The sequence below is a fragment of the Talpa europaea genome, assembly GCF_964194135.1.
Source record: "Talpa europaea genome assembly, chromosome: 3".
Lineage (NCBI taxonomy): Eukaryota > Metazoa > Chordata > Mammalia > Eulipotyphla > Talpidae > Talpa > Talpa europaea.
In genome coordinates this window covers 150,332,256-150,352,465 of record NC_140069.1, presented here as the reverse complement: position 1 = coordinate 150,352,465, position 20,210 = coordinate 150,332,256, and the positions used below count along the sequence as shown (strand labels likewise).

Below are 20,210 nucleotides of genomic sequence, written 5' to 3'. Positions count from 1 at the left end.
GCCGGGGCTGGGTGCGGCCCGGGGCGCTGGCTGGTCCCAGCTGGCGGAGGGGGCGAGGCAGCCTCGGGCAGTCTCTCCTGCGGCTTCCGGGTGGGCGCACCGCGTGTTCAGAGCTGCCCCGTGTGCGCCTGCAAAGCCGAGGAGCGCTGTGGGGCCCGGGCACCCCACTTCACGTGGACCCGGTGGCTCGGGGCTCGGCGAGCTGCTTGCTGGAGAGCGGGAGGATGTTTGTTGCTGTGCCTCGGGGCGTCGGAGGCCGGGCCCAGGCACTCCCCAGAGGGACTGGGGAGCAGGTTGGGCAGGACCCGGGGGTCCTCCCTGCTCTGGGCTCCTGCACCTGCACTTGCCGGGGGGCAGGCAGGGTGGGCAGGAGGGGCGCCCAGGGGCTGGCACCCTGGTTCTAGGGAGCGGCGTCCACAGCCGCCCAACCGCCGCGGCACCTCACAGGCCCCCGAGTGCTCCTCACGGTGCTTATCGGCAAGGCAGGCGCTCTCCTCACGGTCCCTGGGGACCACACAGGTGAGAGACCTGCAGGGCCCCCAGGCGAGGCCAGTGGGGAGACACCGTGCAGGAGGCGCGGAAGGAGGGAGGCGGCCCAGCAGCCTGCGGTCCTGGGGTGCTCCTGTGCTCTGGGAACCAAAGCGCCAAAGAACTGCGGGTGCAGGCACCCCGGAGAGCAGCGCCGCATCTCCAGGTGAGTCCCCAGCCCCCAGCCGGGGCAGCGCGGGGTCTCCACGCTGCAAGACTGGGGCGCTCGCTGGGTGGACACTAGGAGGGGCCTCCAGGCTCGTGAGTTCCTGGGGCTGGGGGTTAGTTTGGAGGCAAAACGGCAAAGGTGCCCCCGGGTCAGGCCCCTCGGGCTCCTGCTCACCGCTGTGTCGGGAGGGCAGGGGCGGCAGCAGCCCTCACACCCCAGCTGGCTGCCCCCTGGGCACAGCAGCACCTCCCACCGCCCCTTTCTCTGCGAGCTCCTGTGAGGGCTGCTGGGGGTCGCCAGGGTCTCGGGCGGCAGCCAAGCCAGGAAGCAGTGGGCGGGCAGGGCCGTCAGCCAGGGCGCGCGTCCAGGGAGCCCACGCGCCGGGCAGCGCTGGCCATGCCTGCGGCCAGATGAAAACAAAGGCCTGCAGCTGCGCGAGGGACAGGCCTGGGGGCTGCTCAGGGCCCGGCCTGCCACTGGGTTTGCCCCAAGCTGACCTCTCACACCCCAGGCCAGACCCGATGGGGCCGTGACCCGCTCAGCCTGGCTTTGGGTGTCACCGAGGAGAGACAGAGGGTGGAGGGGGTGTGGGTGTGGCCCTAGGGCTGCCTGCTGGGGGGCTCCAGGGCCTGTATCCGAGTGGGAGTGGCCCGGCTGAAGGGTGTGGAGAGGGGTCAGGACTGGGCCTGCAGCAGGGAGGCGGGAGAGGCAGCCTGCGTGCTTTGGGGCCCGGGCTGGGGCTGGCTTCCTTTGGGGGAGAGGGGCGGGGCAGGCTGGCTCAGACTCAGGGACTGGGCCCCCGGGGGAGCGGGGCGAGCCGTGGCCCGCAGGCGCGCGTGGCTTTTCCCTGTGGCGCTGCTCATGGCCCTGCTGAGCCGAGAGCAGGGCAGAGACCTGCATGTTTGTCCACAGCACCCCTAGGTGGGTGTCGGGCGAGGCTGGGACGCTGGCGCGCTGGAGGGCGGGAGGAGCCTGGGCATGCGGGTCCAGGGGCAGCTTGCGCTGCAGGTGGGGGGTGAACAGACCTGAGGAGAGGGGCCCAGAGCGCAGGACGGGACGAGAGGGCATTGGGGAGGGCTGAGAAGTGGAACTCTGGGGCCCAGAGGCCATGGCTGGCCGCGGCCGAGGAGCCGGGGATGCAGGGAGCCGCCCCTCGGGGAGCCCTGAAGCCGCAGTGGCACGGCCCCTGGAGGTCCTCCCGCACGGCCTCTGCCTCTGCCGCTGTCATCCCGCCCCGGGCTGGCCGGTCAGGCAGGTGGCGGCAGCCGGCCAGGAGCCGTCCCGCAGGGGGCAGCCAGCAGGGTCTCCCAGCCGTCAGCAAGAGCCCCTCCTACTGGGCAGCTGCCTGCTCGGCCCTCAGCTCCCGCCGTGGACGTGGCTGGACGGTGGCACGCCGGGAGCCCCCTGCTTCTGCAGGCAGCCGGCGTCACTGCTGGGAGCCCTGGAGACAGAAAAGATGCCCCCCGAGGCCCCCCAGCCCGTGCTGGAGCCGCCAGGGGCCGGGGGAGCCTCAGGGTGGTCTGCACAGCCTCCCGGCTTGTCTGAGCTTGGACCCTCATCCGCAGACGCATCAGAGCAAGACCTCTGGGGCCGGGTGAGGACGGAGCTGCGGGGGTGTCCCTGTCTCCAGGGACTTCTACGAAGTGGGACGGGTCCTGAATGTCAGAGGGCCGAGGCCGCGCTGCCCCGCGGTTGAGGTTGGAAGGAGCTGAACCCCCGCTGGGCCGGCTGGGGGGCTGCAGGGCAGCCGGTGGGTGGGCCTGGTGGGCGCTGAGCCAGAGTCAGAAGGCTGCACTGGGGGAGCCCCGCCCGGGACCTCGGGGTGCACCCGTGAGGCTTCCCCTGACGGGATGCGGCCACCCACGCCGGGCCAGCTGCACTCCAGCCCGTGACGTGAGCTTCAGCCTTGTGACCCAGACTTCACCTCCGGCACCCGTTAGTTCGTTTTGAATTGTCCTTGCGTCCACGGCCGTGATGCCTGTGGCCCTGCCTGCCAGGACCCTGGACATGTGCAGAGATGAATCCGTGGAACTTGTGGTCACTGCAGAGGGTGGGCATGGCCCAGAGGGACAGAGGGCAGGGGCCTCAGCGAGGGGCTGCTGGGGCCACAGTGGTCAGTACTGGCCGTGGGAGGTGGTGCCGGGAACCCCACCCCCGGATTCCCTGCCCGTCACCCCCGCCCCAGCCCGGCCGGTCAGGAGCTCAGCCCACTCGCCTAGGTCAGCCCGGAACAGGCGGGCGAGGCCTTCCGGCCCCAGGTGCAGACAAAGTGAACCAATCAGGCTTTCCACGCCGCCGGCCTCTGCGGCCATCAGCTGCAGCCTCGGGGGTGCGATGCGGGGGCGGGGCGCGGGCTACGGCGCCCACCTGGGTGCGGCGCATGCGTGAGTGTGCACACCTGGGCCTGGAGGCGGCCACCTAGGCGCGGCGCATGCGTGAGTGTGCACACCTGGGCCTGGAGGCGGCCACCTAGGCGCGGCGCATGCGTGAGTGTGCACACCTGGGCCTGGAGGCGGCCACCTAGGCGCGGCGCATGCGTGAGTGTGCACGCCTGGGCCTGGAGGCGGCTCTGGGCCTCGCTCTGCTGCAGACGCCGCGGCTCGGAAGAGGCGCAGGCAGGCGAGAACGCCAGGGAGCGCCTGGGACAGGGTAGGGTTTTGCGGGGCTGGGGTCTCCCCAGCCCCCAGCCCTGCCACCACACAGGGGCATGCGAACAAGTGGGGTCCCCCCTTGAGCACCCGGGGCCTCCTGCCCGCGTCCGCCCGCCAGGCCGCTCTCCCCTCGGGCTGCGCGCAGGCGGGGCGGGCGGGGCCCCTGAGGGTGGACAGCAGCCTGCCCCGGCCTGTCCCTGGCTGCGAGGACAGGGCTCTGTCCCTGGAGGCCCCCAGCAGGGAAGAGGCCCGGAGCGGTGGGGGCGGCTCTCGGCCCACACTTCTCCCCGCTGCACCCTCGCCCTGGGCAGCACCCCCGGCAGCGCCCCAGCCCCACTGCAAGGGACGCCGGGCTGTGGCTGAGGCCATGTGAGGAGGGGGTTGCAACTGGCCCCCCATTCTGTTTCCACTGTGCTGGGACAGGCGCCTGAGGGGCTGCTCCCCAGCCTCCCAGGCCTCCCATCCCCTCCCCGTGAGCCGGACTCCACCACTAGTCCTCTCTGTCCCCCCACCTGACACCAGGGGGCCCTCAGCAACACCTTGACCCCCCTTTTCTCTAGAATTGGGGTGTAGGTAAAGTCCACCTGCTATGGACTGAGTCTGCCCCCCAGCTATCTCCGAGGGAGCCCGGCCCCCCGTGTGATGGCATCAGGAGGCCCTTTGGGGGTGATTAGGGTTAGTCGTGGCCATGGAGTGGGGTCCCGGAGCGTGAGCGCTCCCGCCTGTGAGGACGCGGCGAGGTGCCCTCTGCAGCTCAGGGTGCGGGGCCTGCTTGGCCAGTGCCTTGACCCTGGAGGCCCGGCTCCCGGCGGCACCGCGGACGAGGCTCCTGAGGGCCGAGGCGGGCCGGTTGCCAGTGCAGGAGAGAGGGAGGCTGTGTCCGCGCGGGGCCGCGGGCGGGGGCCACGGCAGGGGCGCTGGCCCAGGCGTGGGGCGCAGGGCGGGCAGGGGCGTCGCTGGCTTTCTTGGAAGTGGGGCTGAAGGTGCGGGGCTGCCAGTTACTGGCCGCGTTGCCGCCGAGCGGGGCTTGGCTTCGGGCCGCTGGCCGGGGCGCGGTCAGGGTCTGCCTCTGCTCCCGGGCTGGCCGCCTCCCTCGGCCTGGCCGGCCTCTCGCGGGCCCCCGCTCCTGCCGAGTGATGACCCTAGGGGTTCACACCACCTGCTGGGAGCAGAGGCCGAGGGTGTCCCTCTGACCCCGGCGCCAGCCCTTGGGGACACCCGTGCGTGGGGCTGCCCAGTCAGGCGGGAGCCAGGCCTGTGCCAGGAGGGTGGGGACCGGCCCATGGGCTGGCCCGGGCAGGGCTGGCGTGTCCGGTCGAGGCCTGAGGGCGGCGGGCTGATGCGCTCAGCGCCCGGGAGCCCACTCCGCAGCGGAATGGGCGGTGGTGATGCTCTGCGGCGTGAGCCTCTGACTCGCAGCAGGCCCGGCGGCTGGGCCTCTGCGGGGTGCCCCCCTCACCTGTGGGGTCCCCCCTCACCTGCTGTCCCGCCCGAGCTCAGCCCTTTGCCCCCTGAGTGGGAGCAGCATGGGCCTGAGGTTGAGGCGGGCCCAGCTGGTCATCCTGCCCTGTGCTCCCCCTGCGGCCTCCACGCGTGGGTGGGGCCCATCCTGCTGGCTCCGGGCGGCTCCTCGGGGCCCGGGCCTCGACTGTGGCCTCAGCTCCGCCTGGCGGCTGGGCGGCCACGGCCGCATGTCCAAGGAGGGGGGCAGGCTGCCTCGTGGCTCGGAGCGGGCACCATGGGGGTGCCCAGCCCAGGAGGCTCTTCCGAGGCTTCTTTCTGGCGGGCACTTTCACTCCTGTGCTGGGGGCTCCCTTCTGCACCCCAGAGCTTCCCAGATACGTGGAGATGCATTTTCTCACATCAGTTTAGGGCTCGGACACAGTTGAGCTCAGGGCTTGGGCGACTGTCTGGCTTGTCTGGCTTGTCAATGTCGCTGCTAGTAGCCGCTGCTGACCTCGTGGGGTCGGTCAGCGGGCGCTGCGGACGGCGGCTGCTGGCCCAGCACGGTGGGTGTGGACAAGGCGTGTCACTGGGCGACACCCCCGGGCACTGTGCCTTCCCCACACCTTGGGCTCACGCCTCTGTTCGGGGACTGCCGCTGAGTGGACCTGCCAGGGTCCCGGGCGCAGCCCCTCGGCTGTGACCACCCCCCTAAAAGCCCGGGGTCCGTGGGCGAAGGCGGCGAGCGGAGGCAAGCGAGAAAGGCGCCGTCCGAGTGGTAAAATAATGCTTTATTCCAGGGTGAACCCGCGCAGCCATGCCACGCTCCGCTGCCCCGGCCAGCCCGGCCCCCTGCCCACTCAGCTCATGGGCTCAGCCTCCCGCCCAGACACTCGGCCCCTGTGTCAGCCCGTTCACGTGCCCCAGACGGGCTCCACGGCCCGAGGGGCTCCCAATCTGACCCCACGGCCGACAGCCAGGCTCGAGGGGCTGAAACCCTGCCCAAGCCCGAGTGTGCTGGACGCGGTGCCCCTGCTGGTCAAGGCGCCCTCCAAGCAGGCCCAGGCCCGGGGCGGTCGCCCGCAGCCAGGCCGTGGACCGTCCTGAGGAAAGCACAGTACCGACCTCGCCCAAACGGGCCCTCTGCAGGGCGGGGCGTGCCCGGAGCGTGCATGCAAGCGCAGCCTCGAGGGCCGGGAACGCAGCGCTGGCCGGGACCCCCGGCTTTATATACAACAGAGGGAGGTGCCCCTCGGACGCGGCTGCAGAGGCTCGGGGGTCTCACCAGGCGAGCCGGGCCCCTGGGGGAGGGCGCCCAGCAGTCCCGGGCCGGGCAAGGTGACGCCAGCACAGCCCCGCCTGCCTCCGAGCTCGGGCACAGGCAGCGCTCTCTCTCGTGTGTCTTCAACCCACTGGCCCACGCACCAAGGGGGGGGAGGGCGGGGCACTGGAAGTGGCCGTGGGGCCCAGGCCACGCCCTCGGGCAGCAAGGGGCTGCCTCGCTCAGTGACCCCAGTGACCCGCGCGGGCTGCGCTCCCCTCCGCGTCCTGAACGTCCCCACCCGTCTGCGGTGACCCTGCGGGAAGCGGGGCTGCTCCGGCCTGTGCGCGGAGCCTGCACAGTGGGGGAGGGAGCCAAAAAAAAAGCACAAAACAAGGCCAAGACCAGAGACAGTGTCAGGTAAAAACCATAGAAAAATACCGATTAATTCCGCAGGGAGGGCCGCCAGCACCGCGCGCCGGGCAGGGAGGCGGGCGCCCAGCTGGTGCTGCCGGCGCTCCACGCGGGCGCGGCGGGCGGGCGGCCGGGACATCCTCACGCGGGCCTGGCCCTCGGGGCGGGGGCGCCGGTCACGCCGGGCAGGCGGCGGCGGGGGCTCCAGCGCCGTGGAAGACCTGGGGGGCGCCGCGTCTCCACGCCGAGGAGCTGGTCCTGGAGCGCAGCCGCCCGCGCGGGACACGCATGCTGTGCAGGGGGCGCGCCGCTCAGTCCTCGTCCTCCTCCTCCCGGGCGCTGGCCGCGGGCGGCTTGTCCTGGACCCTGAAGCAGTCCACGAAGAAGTTGACGACGGCGCGGTGCAGGTGCTGCTTGAGCGCGTCGCTGTGGAAGTAATGGCTCTCGTCCGGGTAGATCTGCGGGGAGGGGGCGCGGTCACGGCCTGGCGGCTCCCGGCGACCGGGTCTGACCTTCGGCCGCGTCTCCACGTGGGCGGCGCGGCCCCACCCCGGGTCAGGACCCCCACAGGAGTGGAGGGGGCCGCACCAGCTCCAGCCCGCACGTGCGGAGGCCCCTCAGCCGGGGCTGGGGCACGGCCAGGGACACCCGCCCGCCTCCGGGAGCTGGAGCGTGGCTGTCCTGGGCTCGGGTGGTGGGACAAGGCTGACAGGGGGATGGGGCACAGAGCCCCACCACCCAGGTGATGACCCCTGGGCCCATGGGCGCCAGTCGCAGTGAGGACCAGGGCAAGTTTGGGGGACCCCAAGGGGCCTGGCTGTTTCTCGCCCTTTGAATCATTCCCTGCTCGCCTTTGGGGCCGGCAGCCCCTCCCCTAGGGCAGTCCCCAGTGTTGGGGTCCTGTGTGCACCACAGCGTCAGACACCCCAAAAGGGTAGGGTGTGGGGGGGCATGTCTGCTACCCCAGGGCCAGCCCCGCCCCTGGAGTTGGTCCTAGACATAGACTCATGGGTGTCTGAGACACTCACTGTGTCTGTGGGGGGCGCCTTGGTAGGGCCAGGGGTGGGCTCTGGTGCAGGCCTGGAGGGCTCTGGGGTAACCCTGGGGTGGAGTTGGGGGATGACCCCTGGGGTGGCCCTGGCGTGGGGACAGGGGTGGGCTCTGGGTGGACCTGGGGGTGACGTGGGGGTGGGCCTGGGGGTGGGCTCTGGTGAGGGCCCTGGGGGGCTCTGGGGTGACCCTGGGGTGGGCTTGGGGGAACCTGGCATGGGTCCAGGGGTAGGCGCTGAGGTGGGCCTGGGGGCCCTGTCATGACTGCCTCTCGGTGCTGGTGGGCGCACCAAGCCGGCCTCCTGCGCACGGGATCTGCCTTTCACCTGCCAAGGCTGCATGGTGCGTGTGAACTGGGGCAGAGCGTGGGAACGAGCAAGGCTCTGTCATCTGCACGTTCCCGAAGGACGAGCAGGAGCCAGGCCCCTCCCAATCCCCCGTCCACACTCCCGCAGGAGCCCCCTGGCCCACAGGTGCCGAGGGGGGGGGCTTGGTGGCTGCGATGCGGCCCTTCGCTCTCATCTAACAGCCACCAGGCTCTGCCTGTGTTTCCCAAGGACCAGTCCTCGGGAGGGAACGGAAGGTTTCGAGAAGCGGCAGCGGCCGTCTCTGCAGCGCCAGGCTTCAGCTGTGGGCCCGGACGGCTGCCCACGGGCCAAGGCTCGGTCCTTGGGAAAGAGTGGCCTGGAACCAGCATCAGTGAACGTGGGTGCTCCCCAGAGGGAGGCCCTCGCCCATCCGCACACACCAGCCACCAGGGTGCTGGCTGCTCGGGCGGGGACTGGAGGGGCCGGGCCGGGCTGGGTAGGGGAGCTGTGGGCTGAGGCAGCCCAGCCCCGGGCGGAGGGAGCCGACCAGCCGCCCCCAGGCGTCTCCGCGGGCCGCGCACCTGCAGGCTGTAATTCGCCTTGCCGCTGATCAGCTGCGTGATGAGCTCCGCTGTGTGCTGGAAATGGATTTTCTCTGTTGGTAAAGAGAGGGGCGTGTTTGCCAAAGCCTGCGGTGCCGCGGCAGGGCCCCCCAGCCGGCCCCGGGCGCGCCCGGCCTCACCGTCGGCGGTGGCGTGGATGATCAGAAACTGCTGCTCTCCCAGCGCCGACACCCGGTGCGCCACCTTCGTCATCTGCACAGACACAGGGTCAGCGGCCACGGACAGCACGGGGGCTGCCGGCGCGGGCGTGCTGCTCACAGCACAGCCGGCGGCGCCCGTGTGCGGGGACCCGGGTTCTAGAACATGCGCCCGGATGAACCAGGCCGTGGTGGCCACCGTCAGGCCCGCCAGGAGCACAGGCCGGAAGCTCCCTTGATGGTGGGGCGGGGGAGGCCCTCCCGGAGAGGTCGCCCTCCCGGAGAGGCCGCTCCCACACTCACCTCGTAGGCCCTGTTGTCCAGTCCATGCAGGCCAAGGTACCTCTCGGAAAACGCAGATGCTGGACAAAAGCAGAGGCGGCGGCTAGCCCCGGGGTGGCGGGCACCAGACTGGGGCCCCTGGGGTACGTGGGCACGTGGGTGCACTCACTTCCACTCGCAGGGCGAGTGGAACCCCCAGGCCCTGGGGTGTTTTTAGGGTGCTGGGCATGCCGTGCTAACCCTGAGCCAGCTGCTGGCAGGGCTGAGCTGTGCTAACCCAGTGACCCTAAGGCAGCTGAACACACAGGAGCACCGGCCACCTTGGCGCAGGGGAGCGGGCCAGGACTCGGGCATGTCCCTCCAGGACGGACTGTTCCGTTCAGCGCCTAGGGTGCCCGTCCACCCCACCCTGGCTCCCGCCTGGCCCGGGGTTCTGACGGTCGGGTCTGCCAGGGCGGCCCGTCAGGGAAGCAGGGGAGGGGGAGCCCCACAGCGGCTCCGCTCAGGGCGGGCGGCCTCAGGTGAGCAGAGCACGGGCCTGACGGGCGCCTGCCCGGCCCAGGTGCTGGGGGCCTTCGTGGGCATCTGAATCAGGCATGTTTGAAATCGCCTGGCTGGAACATGAAGCTGAGCCCCCTGAACTGGGAAAGCACCGAGACCGCTTTGTGTTTCCTGCGGGGAACTTAATCCCGAGGCGGGCGGCGTGCGGACAGCGGGACTCCCGTGGGAGCCATGGCGGGGCAGCCGCAGCGGGGGCGCGGGGCGCGGGGTGCCCTCACCATAGAGCTTGAAGTCGGTGATGGGAGACACAGCCGCGCCACAGGCGAACAGGGGGCCCTGGTCCTCGCCCTTGGCCGGGAGGATGTAGGTGCTCAGGTACCCGCCGTAGTCCTGCGGGAGGCGGGTGGACGCTGGGCCTCGAGGGTCAGGCCCCCTGCCCTCTCCAGGGGGTGTTTTCTTTTTAAAATTTTAGCTTTAACATTTTTAAAGGGGGTGAAAAGCTGAACAGCAAACACCCTCCCACTGGCAGTGCGGCCGTCCTCCCTGGGGCGCGCGCCCCCTGCCTCCCAGGAGGGGGCGCGGTGGGCACCGGCTGTGCAGGGCACTGCAGGGGTGTGTGGGTGGGTGTGAGCCTGTGTGAGTGTGAGCTGTGTGTGCACGCGTGAGTCTGAGCGTGAGCCCATGTGGACTGCACATGGCACATGCATGAGCCTGCATGAGCACACACGAGCGTGTGAGCAGGTGAGGACGTGTATGTGAGCACACGTGTGGGCCTGTGTGCACGCGTGAGCACGTGGCGCATATGAGCGCATGAGCGTGTGCATGCATGTGGGCATGTGGGCCTACGTGTGTGACCGCGTGGGGGGTGAGCGCTGTGGGGTGCGGGCCGGCAGAGCCGGCGTGGTGTCCAGGGCGGGGGGGCGGGACTCACCTTCCCAAACACGGCCACGCGCGTCTTGTCGATGTACTGCTCCCGCAGCATGGTCCTGCGGGTGGGAGGACAGCGGTCAGCACCCCCTGCCACCGGCGCCTTCCAGCATCAGCCCCTCCGCGCAGGGGACGCTGGGTCCTGACGCAACCGCCCGAGGCTTTTCCTGCTCTAGCGCCTGGGCGGGGACCCAGGTGAAGGAGCCGGTCGGCAAGCGCTTGCCCACACGCGCGCGTCTTCTCAGCCCCCTCACAGCCCTCCGGGCCCCGCAGGAGCGCTGCAGACGGGGCTCCTCGAGGGGCGACCGCAAGCCCCGAGTGTGAGGCATGGCGGACACTGCAGCCCCTGGGCCCGTTGGGGTCTCCCCCTTTGCAGCTGCCCCTCTCTCGGATCCCCTGCTCCCCGCGCCCGGCTCCGGGCCTCTGGCCCAGCAGGAGAGCCGGCTCAGGCCGCAGCCGCTGGGCTCTACCTGCAGCCTGGGCGGGGTGGGGGGGTCGCTGCTCGAGCGCGTCTGCTGGCAGCACACCCTTCCCGGGCAGGCCCGCGACAGGCTCGACGCTGACTTTGCTCGCGGGCGCAGCGCACAGGAGAAGGAGAAAAACCTTCTCTAAACTTTCCCCTGGGAAGAGCTTTTGCAGAGACAACGGAGCTGGAGGCTGATCAGCCAACTCGAGCCCCGGCCGCCGGCCAGAGCCGGGAGACTGTGGGCGCGGGTGGGGCTGCCCCGGCGAGGGCCCGGCCAACACTCGGGCGCCGGTGAGCCGATGACCACCTCCTGCTTCGCCGCGACTGACCGCCGGGACGAGCGGACGTCAGCCGCCTCCGTGTTTCTCTGCCCTTAACCTGCTCTTCAGCCAATAAAATTGAGCTCCGTTGCTCAAACCCAGACCCCAAACCTCTGGCACTTCATTTCCCAACTGGGCGGCAGAGCTGCCAGCTGAGCTGCAGTAACACTTTTCCTTTTTGCAAAGACCTGGCGTTGGGGTATCAGCCTCTGGGGGCCGGACAGCCGCCTGGCTCAGCACGGGAGGACGCGGCGCGAGCAGAGACGGGGCTGTTAGGGTCGGGAACGTGGAAAACGGCTCCAAGAGAAACAAAACAACACACTGGAGACAGACGCTGTCACCCCAGGGCCGCAGGGCCCTCAGCCGCGCTCCTGCGCCCCAGGCCACCTGCTCCCCACGCCCACAGCCCCCTACTGCCCATGACACGCCCCCCACGGCCCACGCTGGCCCCCAGGCCCATGCCACCCGCACCCCCCCACAGCCCACGCTGCCCCCTTGGCCCACTGCAGGCCCACTCTGCTCCCCAGGGCCCACACCTCCCCCCGTCACCAGCCCCACGCTGTCCCTCCCAGCCCAAGCCGCCCTCTAAGCCCATGCTGTCCCCTGGGCCCACGCTGACCGCCCATGCCAACCCCCACCGCCGGCCCCACAGGCCCACGCTGCCTGCCCCACACCGTCCCCCCAGCCCACGCAGCCCCCCAATCCGCACCGCCCTCTAAGCCCACTCTGCGCCCCTGCCCGCCCTCCAGACCCCCCACAGCTCACGCCGCCCGCCATGCAGGCTGCCTGCTGCCGAGACTGTGCTCCTGATGGAGGACAAGAATAGGAAAAAATCTGAGAAGTAAGTGCGCCACGAGACCAGAAGCCTGGCCCACACTCGGCGGAGGGGCAGGAGAGATCAGCACGGCCCGTGACACAAGTCCGGACACCGAGACCCGCAGGCGCAGAAACGCGAGTATCCTGAGGCCGGATGCCTAGACACAAAGGGCACATCCCAGGGGCATCCGCCTGCGGTCCGGGGCACGGGCCCTAGGGACAGATATGGAGCTGGCGCCCGGAGCCCCAAAGGTGAAGACACGGAGACGGAGCCCATTGTGGAATCTCGGGTCCTTCCAGAAGCTGCAGTTTCCCACCGTCGGCACCGCCAAGCGCAGCCGCTCCCCGCCAACGATGGCCCATCGAGCCTGACGCGGCCGCCACGGAGGGGCCGGTCTTCCCGCCTGCTGCGTCTGTGCAGGTGCACGTCCCTCTTCCGTCCCGTCCCCAGCGAACCCGCTCTCAGACACACCCTCCGGCTCTGCCTGGTGCGGAAACCCGCCGCGAGCCGCCGGAAGGGAAGCTCCGGCGACACCCTTCCCTGGTGACCCCCGGGACCGGCTCTCCAGGCCCACCGACTCCCCAAACCACCACACTCCCAGAGCGGGTGCCCGCCGGCGCCCAGCCCTCTGCTCCGCGCCCGCCTCTCCCTTACCCGGGCTGGGCAGCTGCGTGGGCTCCCGGACGGAGCGTGAGGCCGAGGGACGGGGGTGATTCCAGAGGGCGGGGGCGCCCCCCGCTCCTCAGCTCCTGCGAACGCAGCGATGCTGTCGGGCTGACCGCAGCGGACCCGCGGGCCCCGGGACGCCGGGCCTTGGGTGCCGAGGCCTCCACAGCCCGGGAGCGCGAGGGTCTCGCGAGGGTTGCGCTCAGGGCGCGTGGGCTGAGCAGGTGACGCCACTTACTGCGCTTCCGGAACAGGCTCTGCCTCGTTTGCTAACAGATGGTCAGAGCAGCGACTTATTTTTAGAAAGCACCGGGGGTCTGAGGCTTCCGTGACCCTCCGGCCCTTGCTGGGAGGGGCGGCTGCCATGGCCAGGAGCCTGCGGGGAGCGGCCTGCAGGGGCGTGAAGGACAGCTCGCCCCTCAGCTGCGTCCTCAGGCCATCCTGGCCTTGCACTTCCCTGGGCGGAGGGGGCGCGGGGGAGGGTGAGGGAGAAAGCACAAGCAGAGGAGGCTCCAGGGAGCGGCCCAGGCCCAGGGCCCGGCCTCAGCATCGGGCCAGAGTGCTGGTGCTGGGGAGGCAGGGAGAGGTATCGACAGGCTCGCTGGGTGCTCCTGGGGGGCTCCTCTCTGCCTTTCTGTAAGTTTCTAGAAGCTTCTGGAAGTGGATCCCCCATCTGCTGGAGGTGAATGAGGGTGCCAGGGGCTACGGCGGTGCCCGAGCATGAGGGTCAGCTGTGGGTGGGGCAGGGAGGCAGCCTGAGAGGGAGCCAAGGCAGCGGGGTGTGGGCTGCTCTGTTGGACCAACGCTGGGGCCACAGCCTCTCTCGGCCTTCCGGGCACCAGCCCCTTCCCTGAGCCGCCCCTCCCCGCCCTCCGGCTCTGACCACGCACCTCAGGCACCGGCTTCTCAAAAACAAGATGGTTTGAAAGGTCGCTAAGGGAGCACCTTCAGGCACAGCCATGCGCTGTTCTGCCACCCCCCACACCTGGCCCCAGGGGCCGCACCCCTCTTCACCCTGAGGGTGGCCTCCTGCAGGCAAGGGCTGCCAGGCCGAGTGCCCTGGGCTGGGAGCACGCTCTGGGCTTGCCCCAAAGCAGCACAGCCCAGCCCTAGCCTGAGCCTCGCCCTGGGTTGAGCCTGCTCTGGGCACCCTCGAGGCCTGGCCAGGCCCTGCGGCCACCTGGGGTGCTCAGAGCTCCCTCCCCCATATGACGCAGGCACCAGGGTGGACGCTGCTCACAGGCAGGACTCATGGGCAGCCAAGCACAGGGAGGCCAAAAAGGCCCTCACGGCTGGTTCTGCCGACCAAGCCCACAGGCTGTGCCACCAGCGTGGGACCCTGAGGAGGACAAACAGGGTGTCCCTTTGCCCCAGAACTGCCTACTCTATGGCACACCTGGCCCTGGGGGACCACGCAGGCAGGCTCCAGGCCCCCGAGACCCTGTGGCAATGGCTGGGCCCGTGGGAACGTGGTGGCACCTGCGCCTGGCCGCCCGAGCAGCTGCCTGCCGTCCTGTCCAGGGAGTCGCTGCTGCCGAGTTCAGCCTGGAGCACCCAGGGGCCTTACGTGCCTGCCCCGCGGGCTGTGTGTGCATGCAGGGGGGGCGAGCGGGTCTGACAGAGCCGCCTCCAACATGGCGCCCGCCCAGGCCTCACCTCACGGCCTCCACCTGGTCCTTCTCCTCCAGGGTGCCCAGGCGCCGCCTCACTTCATGCAGGAGCTTGGTCCCCTGGAAGCCGCTGCCCCGGCCGTCGCACTTCACCACCACGGCGCCGTGGCTGCTCACCATGGCCGTCTCCCAGGTCACCTCGAACTTCTCGGCCACGCTCTGGCTCCCGGGGGTGCCGTCCCTGCCAGACGGGACAAGCTGTCCTTAGCGTCTCGAGAGAGTGGGGGCGTCTGGTCTAATGGGGGTGGGGGTGGGCAGGCGCCCGTCCTGCCAGGCGGTGAGGACACAGGACCTGAGCTGGCCAGAGGCCCCTGGCTGGGCGGAGCGCTCCGGGGCGGGGTGCACAGCCAGGCGGCAGGGGAGGGGCGGCCGCGGCCCACCAGCGTTCACCCGGCTCACCCTGCACTGGCGGGCGCCGGCCTGCTTGGCCGGAAACACCCACAGCAGCCTCTGCTCTGTCCTGGCCCCTTTTGAGTACGGTGGGGGCAGGCCCCGAGCAGCAAGGAGGGCGCCCCAGAGCAGAGCACATGCTTGGGGGAACCCCCACCAGGACCCGAGAGGTTCTGGGAGCCGGAGCCCGAGGCTGGGCTAATACTGCGGTGACTTGCTGGCCAATGGGCAGTGCTCAGCTACGTGCAGCTGGGGCTGGGGGGGGGGGGAGGCGGCGGGGGGGCTCCCCCCCTTCCTGGCAGCAGGGCCCAGAGAGAGCCCGGGAGTGGGGGGTGGGCCGGCCAGGGGCGACTCCCTCCCCAGCTGTCCCGACTGCTTCTGAGCGGTGACCCACATTCTGACCTAAGTCCTGGTTTTACTCCAACAAATCACCCTCGTGGCGGGGGAGGCCCCGTCACCCTCTGCCCCACTCCTGGTCACCGGCGGCGAGCGTCCCGGCCAGCCTGAGGCCCAGCAGCTCCCCCACTTCCCACAGCTTCAGGGACAGACTTTCCCCGGGGCCGCGAGCCGACAGGCCCAGAAGGCGGCGGGCGGGTACTCACACCACGAGGAGCAGCGGGTAGTGCGCCGTGTCGGAGAAGGTGGCGGGCTTGAGGATCTGCAGGGGCAGACCTGTGGGCACAGCACAGAGCTCCGTGGGCCGGCGGCGGCCACAGGGCCAGGGCCGGACCCTGGGGCTGACCCGCCAGAAGTGCCTGGGGCGGGGGGGGCGCGAGGGCTGGGAGCCGGGGAGTCCTGGGCACCCAAGAAGAGACCGAGGGTGGGCACTGCGGCAGGGGCTCTTGGCTGACGGCTCCTGGGTTGGCAGAGCGCAGGTCTGAGTTTGGGCCCAGAGAAGAGCAGGAGAGGCTGGGCGCCCCTAGTTTCTGCAGCAGACACCCCTCTGGACCTGCCCTTGCAGCCTGGGGCCGGGGGAGGCAGAAAGGGGGGATTTCCTCACCAGCGCATTGTCTCCTCAAAAACAAGCCTCCCTGCTCCAGCCAGAATTGTTTATTGAGTTAACCACCACCCGATTAGCAATTAAATTGGAATTAGTGGCTTTTCCCCACAATCGCTCTGGACACCCCTGGCGGGCTGGCGGCTGCCCTGGCTCCCCGGCTGACTCAGGCGGATGTTAATGGCTTGCAAATTGGATCCGTGGCCCAGGGGCCTGGGAGAGCCCAAGACGGTCTGGGCGCGGGGCCTGGGCTGCTCTCGGCACGATAAGCCCATGGCAGACCAGGCCGCCCGGCAGGACACATTTCCAAAGCCCTTCCCGGGTTTCTTCTCCAAGGAGAGGCCTTGCCGGCCTCTGGTAGCATGAAATGGAAAAACAACACCACTGGAAAACAGCCTGGGGGGGACACCCCGGCTCCCTCTCGCCTCCAGCGCCTCTTGGTCAAGCCACCTTCAACAGACCAGTACCCTCGGTGGGCGGCCCGGAGGCCCTTTCCTGCGTGTCTGGGGAGGTGCCTGGGCCCGGGAAGCTGCTGGAGGGCCGAGTGGGGGTGCATGGGGAGGCAGGACTGGGGCCCCCGGGGCGGGAAGGCATCCTGTGAAGAAGACCATCTGGCCTCTAGCTCTGAGAAAACTGGGGAAGGGTCCAGAAAGCTTGTCCACCAGGGGCTGGGGTGGGCCCTGGGTGGGTGTGCAGGGCTGGGGCGGGAGCCTGCAGTCCGGCTGTGGGTACAGCCCGTGCCAGGGCCCGAGCTTGGCTTCAGACTCTGCTAATAAAGGGTGAACGACACTCCCGTGTTTCCATTCTGCTCTGGGCTCTCAAGTGACGGAGCCTGTTCTGAGGTTTGGAGGTAGATCCTGCAGGTACAGGGCACTGGACCAAATGTGCAAGCTGCTCATCCCTCCGGCCTCTCCTTCCTGCCACCCACCCACCATCCATCCGCCACCCACCCATCCACCATGCATCTCAAATCATCGCGTTTTCTTTCCTCAAAGAGGACGGCACAAAACAAACATCTGGTTAGTGTGAGGATCCGGTGAGGTGGGCACAGTCTGGGTGCCTGGAGCGCGGGCTCCGTGGGGGGCGGGGCAGCAAGGATGCCATGGGGCTAGCTGGCCTCCCCGGGCTGGAACACTGAGTCGCGCTGACTCTTCTCCAGCCTGACCTGCCCAGAGCAGGTCTGCAGAGACGCCGCCAGCACAGGGAGGGCCGCCGCCGAGCACAGGCACACGGACGGCCTCCTCCGGCTTACGCCCGGCGCAGGCCGAGGGTCGCCGCCCCTACCGGCTGGCTTCTGTCATCACGGAGACCCAAGCGCTCCCCTGCTCCAGTCCAGCAGACCTTCCGCTGGGCCTCACACCGTCTCTCCATCAGCGTCGGGGCCCGAGGTCCTCCTGCGTCCTCACGTCCTGCCTGGCCTTTCTGCTCCCGCCTCCCGAGGGCTGGCTGTGGGTGTCCCTGTTCCTCTGTCTCCCCTTCTTCAATCCCACTCATGGAGGGGCAGCCTTGAGGCCCCTGGGTCCAGTGCCACCACAGCTGAGTCTGGGGATGGAGGGACCCCCCCCCCCCGGCCTGAGGCTATGGCTTTCCCGTACCCACGGTTTTAGTGGAGCTGACCTTGCTCCCTGGGGTGAGTGCAATGTGGACCCCGCGCCCCCTCTAACACGTGCTAACGGGCGCCAGGGCTCTCCTGCCAGGTGATGAGGTGCTGCCTGCTGGAGTGGCCTGGGGAGCGGACCCAGGGGCCCGCGACATCCATCCTCCGCTCAGGCATCACTGGTCAGTCCTCCCGCTCCTGCCCATGGACCCTCTTCCATGAACGGTCTGGTGCTGCTGCCCAGCAGCTGAGTGAGCCAGGATAGAGCCCACCCGACCCCCGAGATGGCGGGGGGAGGGCATCTTGGCGCTTAGAACCCTAAGGCATCTGAAGCCCGGAGCGAGAGGGCTCTCAAAAGCCCGACGGTCTGGAGGGGGCAGGCTGCTGGGCAATGGAGAGATTTGTCCTGGGCCTTTGCGTTTGAGGTGCCCAAGGGTCAGTGGCTGGTGGCAGCGAGGACGGGGGGGGGGGCAGCCAGGCGGGCCGGGGCGCGTGCAGGGAGCGCTGGGGCCAGGAGAACCGCGCCTCCCTCCCCCCGGAGTCTGGGCTTCCCGCCCCGGGCTGGGCGCCCGCAGGCCGCGGAGCAGCTGGGCAGCGGCGCAGGAGGGCGGGGTGGACAGGGCCGCGGAGGGCCGGGCGCTCCGGAGGGAGCCAGGCCGCAGAGCCCGCCCTCCGCCCCCGTGTAGGGCGCCCCCCAGCCCGCCGTCGGGGGGCCGCCGGCCGCGGGGCGCAGGCGCTCACTGTAGTCGTCCACCTCGATCCTGCGGTACTCCACCCGGGGCATCTGCCGGTCGCTGACCGCCCGCAGCACGTGCGCGTTCGTCTCCAGGTCGAAGAGCTCTGAAGGAGAGAGAGGGGGGCGCCTCAGGCGGGCTTCCCGGGGCGCCGACCGGGACCCCGTCTCTGCCCGCGGGGAAGCCCCGGCCAGCGGCGGGCGGGCAGCGGCGGGCGGGCAGCGGCGGGCGGGCCAAGCCCGGTGGGCGTGGCCGAGCTGAGTGGGCGGGGCTGAGAAGGCAGGCAGGGCTGCGGTGGGTGGGCGGGGCCTGCCGAGTGGGCGGGCCGAGCCGAGTGGGCGGGGCCGAGACAGGCAGATGGGGCCGTGCTGGGTGGGCGAGCCAAGACCGGTGGGCGTGGCCTAGCGGAATGGGCGGGGCTGAGAAGGCAGGCTGGGCGGTGCTGGGCGGGCGGGGCCAACCGAGTGGGCGGGGCCGAGACTGGCAGGTGGGCCTGCCGGGTGGGCGGGGCTCATCTCATGACCACGCCCCCGCCGCTTGGGGGGCGGTGCTCTGCCCGCCCCGGCCGGGGTGGACACGTGGTTTTGCGGACCCCGTGGCCACCACGGCGGGTCGGGCGCGGGGTCGGGCGCGAGGCCGGACGCGCTCTCCCAGCTGCTCCCGGCGGCCAGCCCGGCCCCAGCGGCCCGCAGGCCCTGCCCGCGCCGCTGCTCTGCTGCCCGGCCCGCCCCGAGCTCCCGCGCCGGCCCCTCCCCGCCTTCTGCGGCCCCGCAAGGGCTCGGCGGCTCGGGCGGATGCTTTACGGCCAGCTCCGGAGCCGCGGGTTCCGGCCCCACTGCGGGTCCTGCGGGGCGCCGGGAAGCCTGACCCCGGAGGCCTGGCGGGCGAGAGCCCAGGGGAGCAGGTGCGGGAGGCCGGGCTGGGGCGCCGGCGGGGACCTCGCCGGCAGGAGGAAGGCTGTGGCCCGGGGAGGCCGCGCGGCCAGCGTGGTCCACTGGAGGCCAGGCCCACGCGGCCCGGTTTCAAACTGCGAGGGCGCTGGGCACAGCTGCCCGGCCCGCAGCGGCGCGCGCCCCTCTGGCTCCCGCAGCCCCAGCGCTGACCCGAAGGACACACTCCACGCGCAGGACCCACCCTGGGCGGCCCCACGCGCAGGACCCACCCTGGGCGGCCCCTCTGGCCGGTCCTGCCAGAGCTGGGGGACACGGACGTGCCCCCCGGACGTCGCCACTGCCTCTGCCTGCAGGGCGCCCGGATCCCCCTCTCACTGCGGCACCCCAGCCTCCGAGAATCTCGCCCCCCCTTACTGAAATCCCGCCCTTCACAGAAAGGCACCCAAGCCACAGACGATTACATTTAGTTAAATATTAGATTCCTCATTTAATGATTGCCCACACAACTGGCCTTATCAGCAGAGAGCTGGCTGACACCCGGGGGAGTTGAGTTAAGCCATTTTATTTGTTCCCATAATTGCATTCAAAGAGGGCAGAAGCTCCGCAGAGGAAATAAGAGCAGATTAGCATGTCCCCCCAGGACCCTTCTTTTGACTCCAGGGCCCCGGGGACCTCCAGTCTGGAGCATACAAACGGCCACTCCTTAATTAAATGGGGGCCCCTCTAATATCTGGCGGAATTAGCTATTATCAGATGGGGACAGTGAGATCGCAGAGCAGACGCCTGCCAGGCGGCCGCTCCCCGGGGCCAGCGCAGGTGTGGCCGCTGCTCCAGACCCACATCCCCAGGGCCCAGGGGCTCCGGGGCTGGTGCACTCTGCGCTGGGCTGAATTTCGGGACACGACTGACCAGATCCCAACGGAGGCCGACAGGCAACTGACCCGGAGACAAGGGCGGCCGGCTCCCTTGGCCCCGATTCCGCGAGCGAGGGGCGGGCCTCGGGCAAGGTCCGGGCTGCCGGCCCTGTGCTCCCCGGGGACCCGCACCTGGCGTGTCAGGAGCTCCAGCTCCAGACTTCGGCCCCCACTGGGCCGCTCAGCCCAGCAGGTCCCGGCCGTGGGGCCACCAGGCTGCTGCTTTTCTCTGAGCATCTCCTGTCCCACCGTTTGGGCGATAATTCTTCCCTTTGCTATTTTTTTGCTTTTTGTCTGTTTCTCCCCAGCCAGAGTCTAAGCAACGTGGAGTCAGGCCACTAAGGAGGCTCGCCGTGGGCCCTTGGCCCTGGCACCACCGGGCAGCTGCTGGGCCAGGCAGGGGTTGCTGTCCTCGTGTGGGCCGGGAGGGGGCATCGCAGGCACAGCCCCCG

The 20,210-nt window shown here is 70.1% G+C and overlaps 1 protein-coding gene across 4 annotated transcripts in view; it reads right to left on the bottom strand.

The window, feature by feature from the left end:
- Window positions 1-6,777: 6,777 nt before the first annotated feature.
- The window catches only part of DPP6 (dipeptidyl peptidase like 6), a gene marked incomplete at both ends in the record, with an annotated part of 400,205 nt that continues 386,772 nt past the window's right edge, over window positions 6,778-20,210 (bottom strand). For all 4 annotated transcript variants that reach the window (XM_084230872.1, XM_084230874.1, XM_084230871.1 and 1 more), the window contains 9 exons: window positions 6,778-6,924; window positions 8,406-8,479; window positions 8,567-8,639; window positions 8,888-8,946; window positions 9,646-9,757; window positions 10,299-10,353; window positions 14,220-14,414; window positions 15,226-15,295; window positions 17,959-18,057. In XM_084230872.1, the coding sequence (XP_084086998.1) occupies window positions 6,778-6,924; window positions 8,406-8,479; window positions 8,567-8,639; window positions 8,888-8,946; window positions 9,646-9,757; window positions 10,299-10,353; window positions 14,220-14,414; window positions 15,226-15,295; window positions 17,959-18,057 (884 nt within the window). The remainder of the gene's footprint in view (window positions 6,925-8,405; window positions 8,480-8,566; window positions 8,640-8,887; window positions 8,947-9,645; window positions 9,758-10,298; window positions 10,354-14,219; window positions 14,415-15,225; window positions 15,296-17,958; window positions 18,058-20,210) is intronic.